At 41.7% G+C, this 10,819-nt stretch overlaps 1 protein-coding gene across 3 annotated transcripts in view; it reads right to left on the bottom strand.

Moving 5' to 3' along the window:
• LOC115153488 (Na(+)/H(+) exchange regulatory cofactor NHE-RF1) overlaps positions 1-10,819 on the bottom strand; it is a 39,752-nt gene that overhangs the window by 6,140 nt on the left and 22,793 nt on the right. For all 3 annotated transcript variants that reach the window (XR_003867698.1, XR_003867699.1, XM_029698975.1), the window contains exon 2: positions 551-721. Coding sequence is in view for 1 of the 3 variants with exons in the window: in XM_029698975.1 (XP_029554835.1) it covers positions 551-721 (171 nt within the window). In the remaining 2 variants the exon portion in view is untranslated. The remainder of the gene's footprint in view (positions 1-550; positions 722-10,819) is intronic.

Here is a 10,819-nt window from a genome sequence, read left to right as displayed (position 1 = left end):
ACAACATTAAATAGATATTTATATTCCGGACTATGACATTGCTCATTCTGATATTTCTTAATTTGTATTTTTTTTGGGGGGGGGGGGTTTCTGTGTATTGTGTGATATTACTGCACTGTTGGAGTGAGAAACATAAGCATTTCGCTGCACCTGTTATAACATCTGCCAAATTTGTGACCAATAAAATGAGATTTTGATTTGACCACTGATGTAATGGGATTACAACACACATTCCTCCTCCAGCACATGTCACGTTCCCACCTGGCAGGCAAAACACACACCCCTAAACTGTCTGGTTATCACACCACTGCCTGCTGTCTGTACAACAGATCAGACAAAGACATCATGTTTGTAAAGTTCATAAGGGTGGACAGACCGTACCAGAAGAGTATCGCCCTGCATTCCTAATCTGGCCTAGAGATGGGGATAAGAGGACTCCTGCTAAGTAGTTGGGTTTATAAAAACGTCATGTACAGATTCGCTGTTTGTGTTGGAGTCCACACGCTTGCGTGCGTGCGTGCGTAAAGGAACATGTACAGTAAAGACGTACCTGTAATATCTTGTCCTGGGGTTTGAGGCCAGCCTTGTCAGCAGGAGAGTCCTCGTCCACAGCCCTGACGTACTGGCCTGGTTTAGACTTCTCACTGTGCAGGTTGAAGCCATAGCCCGTCGCACCCTTCTTCAGCGAGCACAGACGAGGACGCAGCTCTGCCTTCGATTCCTGCGGACAGACAGAGAAAACAGATCGAGTTAAGCACACAGATCGATGAGCGAGAGAGAATGTCTAGTTCAGCACGTCTACGCTGTTACATGGAGAGAGCAGATCTCGCCACTCAGAGACGTATCCCATCTCGCCACTCAGAGACGTATCCCATCTTGTCACTCAGACGTATTACTCTACAAATAGATTGTGATTAGCAAAGATAAAAAATAAGCACCCAACAACTCCAAATGATAAAGCAACAGTTGACATGAAATGGAGATATTAAAATCAGGTTAGAATACCATTAGTGTGACAAATATCCAGAGACAGTGTTGTAGCATTCAGCAACCATCCAAAGACCAAGAAGCAAAGTTTGTGTTCTCAAATGTATTAAAGAACAGAGGGAACATTCCATGACAGGTTTACGCCACAGAGGGGGATCTGGGAAAAGGAAAACGTCACCCTGTGTTTTATTAGTGGAAATGTGGAACTGAGACGGCTAGCAAGGAAAATAGACATTAACAATATTGGACCAACTGCTGTTAGTAGTTACTGACCAAGCAAGCATAGTGCAGTTTTACACAATGAATACTATAGTTGCTCCAAGCTATATACTTGCTTCTACATACTATCAAATCTAATTTTATTTGTCACATACGCCCAACACAACAGGTGTAGACCTTACCGTGAAATGCTTACTTACACGCCCTTAACCAACAATGCAGTTAAGAAAAGAGTTGAGAAAATATTTACTAATTTAACTAAAACGTTGTTTTTTAAGTAACAATAAAGAGGCAGGGGGTACAGGTTAGTCAAGGTAATATGTAAGGTTGAATGTCAGAAGTTTACATACACCTTAGGCAAATACATTTAAACTCAGTTTCACAATTCCTGACATTTATTCCTAGTAAGAATTCCCTGTCTTAGGTCAGTTAGGATCACCACTTTATTTTAAGAATGTGAAATGTCAGAATAATAGTAGAGAGAATAATTTCAGCTTTTATTTCTTTCATCACATTCCCAGTGGGTCAGAAGTTTACATACACTCAATTAGTATTTGGTAGCATTGCCTTTAAATTGTTTAACTTGGGTCAAACGTGTCGGGTAGCCTTCAACAAGCGTCTCACAAGTTGGGTGAATTTTGGCCCATTCCTCCTGACAGAGCTGGTGTAACAGTCAGGTTTGTAGGCCTCCTTGCTCACACACGCTTTTTCAGTTCTGCCCACACATTTTCTATGGGATTGAGGTCAGGGCTTTGTGATGGCCACTCCAATACCTTGACTTTGTTGTCCTTAAGCCATTTTGCCACAACTTTGGAAGTATTCTTGGGGTCATTGTCCATTTGGAAGACCCATTTGCTACCCAGCTTTAACTTCCTGACTGATGTCTTGAGATGTTGCTTCAATATATCCACATAATTTTCCTCCCTAATGATGCCATCTATTTTGTGAAGTGCACCAGTCCCTCCTGCAGCAAAGCAACCCCACAACATGATGCTGCCACCCCCGTGCTTCACGGTTGGGATGGTAGTCTTCAGCTTGCTAGCCTCCCCCTTTTTCTTTCAAACATAACGATGGTCATTTTGGCCAAACAGGTCTAATTTGTTTCATTAGACCAGAGGACATTTCTCCAAAAAGTACGATCTTTGTCCCCATGTGCAGTTGCAAACCGTAGTCTGGCTATTTTGTGGCGGTTTTGGAGTAGTGGCTTCTTCCTTGCCTAGCGGCCTTTCAGGTTATGTCGATATAGGACTCTTTTTACTGTGGATATAGGTACTTTTGTACCTGTTTCCCCCAGCATCTTCACAAGGTCCCCTGCTGTTGTTCTGGAATCGATTTGCACTTTTCACACCAAAGTACGTTTATCTCTAGGATGAACCAGACTTGGAGATCTACCATTTTTCTGAGGTCTTGGCTGGTTTCTTTTGATTTTCCCATGATGTCAAGCAAAGAGGCACTGAGTTTGAATGTAGGCCTTGAAATACATCCACAGGTACACCTCCAATTGACTCAAATGATGTCAATTAGCCTAATCAGAAGCTTCTAAAGCCATGACATAATTTCCTGGAATTTTCCAAGCTGTTTAAAGGCACAGTCAACTTAGTGTATGTAAACTTCTGACCCACTGAAATTGTGATACTGTGAATTATAAGTGAAATAATCTCTCTGTAAACAATTGTTGGAAAAATTACTTGTGTCATGCACAAAGTAGATGTCCTAACCGACTTTCCAAAACTATAGTTTGTTAACAAGAAATGTGTGGAGTGGTTGAAAAACGAGTTTTAATGACTCCAACCTAAGTGTATGTAAACTTCCGACTTCAACTGTAGATGGGGGTAAAGTGACCATGCATAGATAATAAACCGCAAGTAGCAGCAGTGTAAAGTGTGTGTGTGGGGTGGGGTTCAATGCAAATAGTCCAGGTAGCCATTTGATTAGCACTGTACATCTATATGTATGCACAGTAGGATAATATTGTATCTAAGAGAAGTTCACTGACTCCTGGCCGTCATTGTAAACAAGATTTTGTTTTTTAATTCATCTGAAATGAAAGGTTACTTTTAAGAATTAAAAGCTGAACAGTGTGTGACTTGATGTTGTGCGAGAGCTGTGTTGGTGCATGTGTACATACAGTACAGCATGTACGTTAAACTCTGTCTCACGTGAGTGACAAGGCTTCCAGGAGTGTCTAGCTGAGCACTGGACACTGACTGATGTTTAGTATAACGGGCTAATCCAGGAGTGGTCATACGCTAGGTTAAGCATTTAATCCAACTAGAGACAGGCTAACAGCTACATAGGAGATTCTGCTGTGTAGCAGCAGAAAGGGGAATGAGGTCATCAATACCAGGGCCAGAGAGAGGTTGGAAATCTAACCTCCATGTTGGCACCAATCAAACCCTCTCTATGGCAAACATTCTCATTTAGAACCAGACTACAATATAGTTCATCTTTGACCTTTTGGTGCCAATATGGCATCCATTAGATTTCTAAATCTCAAACAAAGTTTGCCGAATTCTTTAAATATATATGCCTAAACATTAAATGGGAATAGCAAGGGAAGACAGGTAGTCAGATATAGAGGACAAAACGTTGTGAAACGAAAACACCCTGGTTATTAGCGACACCTTAGAGGATGCTGTGATAATGATAAATCCCATTTCAGTCTTACCAAAAGAACAGATAATGGAAAGTTGGAGACATTTTATGACCGGAGGATATATAAGTGGAGAACATCATGAGCCCTAATAAAAATGAAGTGTCCCTCCTCCCATTTAGTGATAAAGAGGGTTGTTCCAGAGATTACAGCTGTGTTATTGTTAGTCACCTGTTAATGATTCTCTGTTACCAACACTTAAGAGCAACCTTTGCATCCTGATCGGCCACCCATGTTGGGTGTCTCCCTGCTGAGGAATACTTGTAGAAAATAAACTCAGTATATATGGAGACAGTTTGCCTGGGATGAATATGGAAGGTCATTATGTAATGTTTTATTGATTCACACATGGCTTCATAATCATTGACTGTTGAGGAAAACCAACATGGGCAAAATGACAGCTTCAGTACTGAATGAGTGGAGGCCTGGAAAATCATATCCCAGACTGTCATTTCAACAGCAATGATGTCAAACAAACAAGATTTTGAATGTGGGGGAGACACAGTTTGCTGGTTTACACACAGTACACAAAACGCAGAAGAAAGCACCGAGAGCCATCTAAAATCTCTTAGCAGCATGGTTTCTGGAAAGGTGTTTGAAATGGACACCTGAAAGTAATGTGAGCTCTTTAATCCAGTTACAACTAGCACCACCACTATAGAGAGAATCAGCCCAAGACACACAGCAGGAGATCAAAGACACAACAGGCATGTTCACACTGCACCTTAGCCCTGGGCTAAGAGCATCCTTAGAGCCTCCTCAATGTGAAACAGATCAAGAACAATGCCTCAAACTCACTGTCCAATCAAAAGCGGCACTTTCACTTCATTTACATTTGCTCGATGCCTGTAATGCTTTCTGCATGTAAGTAAATTCATACTATAAAAAAGTGAAATATGCAGAAATCGCTCCTCCATTTCCTAGTTTGCCTAATTTCAGTTTGTGACAAAACATGCAATGTATAGTGTAGAGAATCATTGTATCATCTAAACCGCTGTGTTGTACAGTACCGATTCAATAACATATTTTCAGCTGTTTGAAGCTGGTGTACAAAACTGAAAGTCAGACAAACTAAATTTAAAACGGGAAGCATAGAAATACCACACATAGAACAGATCTACCACTTCTTAGACTTGCTTTCATTGAGAATGACAGAGCGATAACTCATATATGTGAATTTCGTCAAGAAGCCCAAAAAGTCACAAATAGCAGCTTTAATCCTTCCATTTGAGGACAAAAACCAAAATACTTTAATCTGTGCAAAAACATTGGTTGCTATGCTTAAAAAAAATGGTTCCTATGCAGGCTGAGTAACTAATCTCACTTAGCCAATTTAAGCAACAATATACAGCTGGAAGGGCAGCAAACGCTCAGTGTTCCTCTGTTTTCTTGCTTTTCTATAGAAATGTAATTGGATATATACATGAAAATAATATTGTTGCTTGATTTCACCTATATCAGAAAATAGTTTACAATGTTCACAACATTCTCTTTACAGGGGCGTGATCACATTTCAAAAGTGAAACAGTAGCCATGTTTCTATTAACTTTCTGTAGACATTTAGACAGTTTGCATAGAAAACAGATGTGACAGTTGCCTGTTGCGGTGCATTTCCATTTTAGAAACTTCTGTTGATAAAAACAGATGGAGGTAATGACGTCACACCTAAAAATGTTTACTTCTTCACAAAAACCTACAGTGTCAAATAAAAATGAAGAAGTTGAAGTGTTTACATTACCCATTTTAGGCCAATTGCGCATTAATACATTGGCGATAGCCTGTATGCCCTCCCACCAATCTGTTTCATGTCTCAGGTAGTCCGTGAAAGCCAACATGGATAGAACGCAAGAATTAACAAATATTTGCCAGAATTGAATAATTCTCATGTGCCAGCATATTGCCACGGGCCATGGTGAAATTTGTACTCCTGTAGATCTGAAATAACTAAAAAAGGTGAAACTTGCATCCAGCCAACCAGAAAAAGGCTAAACAATTCAGCCATTCTTGAAAGTCAGGACATGGATCCTGCAAAGAAACGTCATTTTTATAAACTCAGCAAAAAATGAAATCGTCCCTTTTTCAGGACCCGGTCTTTCAAAGATAATTAGTAAAAATCCAAATAACTTCACAGATCTTCATTGTAAAGGGTTTAAACAGTTTCCCATGCTTGTTCAGTGAACCATAAACAATTAATGAACATGCACCTGTGGAACGGTCGTTAAAACACTAACAGCTTACAGATGGTAGGCAATTAAGGTCACAGTTATGACAACTTAGGACACTAAAGAGGCCTTTCTACTGACTCTGAAAAACACCAAAACAAAGATGCCCAGGGTCCCTGCTCATCTGTGTGAACATGCCTTAGGCATGCTGCAAGGAGGCATGAGGACCGCAGATGTGGCCAGGGCAAATAAATTGCAATGTCTGTACTGTGAGACGCCTAAGACAGCACTACAGGGAGACAGGATGGACAGCTGATCATCCTCACAGTGGCAGACCATGTGTAAGACCTGCACAGGATCGGTACATCCGAACATCACACCTGCGGGACAGGTACAGGATGGCAACAACTGCCCGAGTTACACCAGGAACACACAATCCCTCCATCAGTGCTCAGACTGTCCGCAATAGGCTGGACTGAGGGCTTGTAAGCCTGTTGTAAGGCAGGTCCTCACCAGACAACACCGGCAACAACGTCGCCTATGGGCATAAACCCATCGTCGCTGGACCAGACAGGAATGGCAAAAAGTGCTCCTCACCTACGAGTCATGGTTTTGTCTCACCAGGGGTGATGGTCGGATTTGCATTTATCGTCGAAGGACTGAGCGTTACACCGAGGCCTGTACTCTGGAGCGGTATTGAGTTGGAGGGTCCGTCATGGTCTGGGGTGGTGTGTCACAGCATCATTGGACTGAGCTTGTTGTCATTGCAGGCAATCTCAAAGTTGTGCGTTACAGGGAAGACCTCCTCCTCCCTCATGTGGTACCCTTCCTGCAGGCTCATCATGACATGACCCTCCAGCATGACAATGCCACCAGCCATACTGTTCGTTCTGTGCGTGATTTCCTGCAAGACAGGAATGTCAGTGTTCTGCCATGGCCAGCGAAGAGCCCGGATCTCAATCCCATTTAGTACGTCTGGGACCTGTTGGATTGGAGGTTGAGGACTAGGGCCATTCCCCCCAGAAATGTCCGGGAACTTGCAGATGCCTTGGTGGAAGAGTGGGGTAGCATCTCACAACAACAACTGGCAAATCTCATGCAATCCATGAGGAGGAGATAAACTGCAGTACTTAATGCAGCTGGTGGCCGCACCAGATACTGACTTACTTTAGATTTTGACCCCCCCCCCCCTTTGATCAGGGACACATTATTCAATTTCTGTTAGTCACATGTCTGTGGAACTTGTTTATGTCTCAGTTGTTGAATCTTATGTTCATACAAATATTTACACGTTAAGTTCGTTGAAAATAAATGCAGTTGACAGTAGAGGTCGACCGATTAATTGGAATGGCCAATTTAAAAAAAAATAATATATATATATATATATATATATATATATATATTATATATAAAAATCGGGCCGATTTCAAGTTGTTTTCATAACAAATCGGTAATCGGTATTTTTGGCAACCGATTTGCAATTTTTTTAAATTAAAAAAATAAAATAAAAATGTACTAATATTTTTTAACTAGGCAAGTCAGTTAAGAACACATTCTTATTTTCAATGACGGCCTAGGAATGGTGGGTTACCTGCCTTGTTCAGGGGCAGAACGACAGATTTTTACCTTGTCAGCTCGGGGATTCAATCTTGCAACCTTACGGTTAACTAGTCCAACGCTCTAACCACCTGCTTTACATTGCACTCCACGAGGAGCCTGCCTGTTACGCGAATGCAGTAAGAAGCCAAGGTAAGTTGCTAGCTAGCATTAAACTTATCTTATAAAAAACAATCAATCATAATCACTAGTTAACTACACATGGTTGACGATACTAGTTTATCTAGTCTGTCCTGCGTTGCATATAATCGATGCGGTGCGCATTCACGAAAATGGACTGTCGTTGCGCCAACTTGTACCTAACCATAAACGTCAATGTCTTTCTTAAAATCAATACACAAGTATAGATTTTTAAACCTGCATATTTAGTTAATATTGCCTGCTAACATGAATTTCTTTTAACTAGGGAAAATGTGTCACCTCTGCAACAGAGTCAGGGTATATGCAGCAGTTTGGGCTGCCTGACTCTTTGCGAACTGTGTGAATACTATTTCTTCCTAACAAAGACAGCCAACTTCGCCAAACGGGGGATGATTTAACAAAGCGCATTTGCGAAAAAAAACAATCGTTGCACAACTGTACCTAACCATAAACATCAATGCCTTTCTTCAAATCAATACACAGAAATATATATTTTCAAACCTGCATATTTAGCTAAAAGAAATCCAGGTTATCAGGCAATATTGTGTCATTTTTCGTTCATTGCACGCTGAGTCAGGGTATATGCAACAGTTTGGGCCGCCTGGCTCGTTGCAAACTAATTTGCCAGAATTTGACATAATTATGACATAACATTGAAGGTTGTGCAATGTAACAGGAATATTTAGACTTAGGGATGCCACCCGTTAGATAAAAAAACAGAACGGTTCCGTATTTCACTGAAAGAAAACGTTTTATTTTCTAAATGATAGGTCATTAATATGGTCGAATCCGGAAACTAAGGCTCGTATTTGTGTGTCATGTTATAATTAAGTCTATGATTTGATAGAGCAGTCTGACTGAGCGGTGGTAGGCAGCAGCAGGCTCGTAAGCATTCATTCAAACAGCACTTTCGTGCGTTTTGCCAGCAGCTCATTGCGCCGTTTATGACTTCAAGCCTATCAACTCCCAAGATTAGGCTGGTGTAACCGATGTGAAATGGCTAGCTAGTTAGCGGGGTGCACGCTAATAGCGCTTCAAACATCACTCGCTCTGAGACTTGGAGTAGTTGTTCCCCTTGCTCTGCATGGGTAACGCTGCTTCGAGGGTGGCTGTTGTCGATGTGTTCCTGGTTTGAGCCCAGGTAGGAGCGAGGAGAGGGACGGAAGCTATACTGTTACACTGGCAATACTAAAGTGCCTATAAGAACATCCAATAGTCAAAGGTATATGAAATACAAATCGTATAGAGAGAAATAGTCCTATAATAACTACAACCTAAAACTTCTTACCTGGGAATATTGAAGACTCATGTTAAAAGGAACCACCAGCTTTCATATGTTCTCATGTTCTGAGCAAGGAACTTAAACGTTAGCTTTCTTACATGGCACATATTGCACTTTTACTTTCTTCTCCAACACTTTGTTTTTACATTATTTAAACCAAATTGAACATGTTTCATTATTTATTTGAGACTAAATTGATTTTATTGATGTATTAAGTTAAAGTAAGTGTTCATTCAGTATTGTTGTAATTGTCATTATTACAAATAAATACATTTTAAAAAATAATAAAAATAAATAAATAATAATAATAAATAATAATAATAATAATAATACTTTTTTTTAAATCAATAAAAATTGGCCGATGAATAGGTATCAGCTTTTTTTGGTCCTCCAATAGTCAGTATTGAAAAATCATAAAATCGGTCAACCTCCAGTACGCACTACCCTCTGTAGCACCGTACAGTCGGATGCCGAGCAGTTGCCATAACAGGTGATACAACCAGTCAGGATGCATTCGATGGTGCAGCTGTAGAACCTTCTGAGGATCTGAGGACCCATGCCAAATCTTTTCAGTCTCCTGAGGGGGAATAGGTTTTGTCGTGCCCTCTTCATGACTGTCTTAGTGTGTTTGGACCATGATAGTTTGTTGTTGATGTGGACACCAAGGAACTTGAAGCTCTCAACCGTCTCCATTGCAGCCCCGTCGATGAGAATGGGGGCGTGCTCGGTCCTCTTTTTCCTGTAGTCCACAATCTCCTTTGTCTTGATCACGTTGAGAGAGGTTGTTCTCCTGGCACCACACGGCCAGGTATCTGACCTCTTCCCTATAGGCTGTCTCGTTGTTGGTGATCAGGCCTACCACTGTTGTGTCATCAGCAAATTTGATGATGGTGTTGGAGTCGTGCCTGGCCATTCAGTCATGAGTGAACAGGGAGTACAGGAGGGGACTGCGCATGCACCCCTAAGGGGCCCCCATGTTGACGATCAGCATGGCGGATGTGTTGTTACCTAACCTTACCACCTGAGGGCTGCCCATCAGGAAGTCCAGGATCCAGTTGCAGAGGGAAGCGTTTAGTCTCAGGGTCCTTAGCTTAGTGATGAGCATTGAGGGCACTATGGTGATGAACGCTGAGCTGTAGTCAATGAATAGCATTCTCACATAGGTGTTCCTTTTGTCCAGGTGGGAAAGGGCAGTGTGGAGTGCAATAGAGATTGCATCATCTGTGGATCTGTTGGGGTGCTATGCAAATTGGAATGGGTCTAGTGTTTCTTAGTTAATGGTGTTGATGTGAGCCATGACCAGCCTTTCAAAGCATTTCATGGCTACAGACGTGAGTGCTACGGGTCAGTAGTCATTTAGGCAGGTTACCTTTGTGTTCTTGGGCACATGGACTATGGTGGTGTGTTTGAAACATGTTGGTATTACAGACTCAGTCAGGGACAGTTTGAAAATGTCAGTGAAGACACTTGCTAGTTGGTCAGTGCATGCTCTGAGTACACGTCCTGGTAATCTGTCTGGCCCTGCGGCCTTGTGAATGTTGACCTGTTTAAAGGTCTTACTTACGTCGGCTAGGGAGTGCGTGATCACAGTCGTCCAGAACAGCTGATGCTCTCATGCATGCTTCAGTGTTACTTGCCTCGAAGTGAGCATAGAAGTAATTTAGCTCACCTGGTAGGCTCGTGTCACTGGGCAGCGCTCGGCTGTGCTTCCCTTTGTAGTCTGTAATAGTTAGCAAGCCCTGCCACATCCGACGAGTG

Source organism: Salmo trutta, chromosome 18, assembly GCF_901001165.1.
Source record: "Salmo trutta chromosome 18, fSalTru1.1, whole genome shotgun sequence".
In the NCBI taxonomy this organism is placed as follows: domain Eukaryota; kingdom Metazoa; phylum Chordata; class Actinopteri; order Salmoniformes; family Salmonidae; genus Salmo; species Salmo trutta.
Note: the sequence above shows the minus strand (reverse complement) of the source record. Positions and strands in the feature narration are given on the sequence as shown.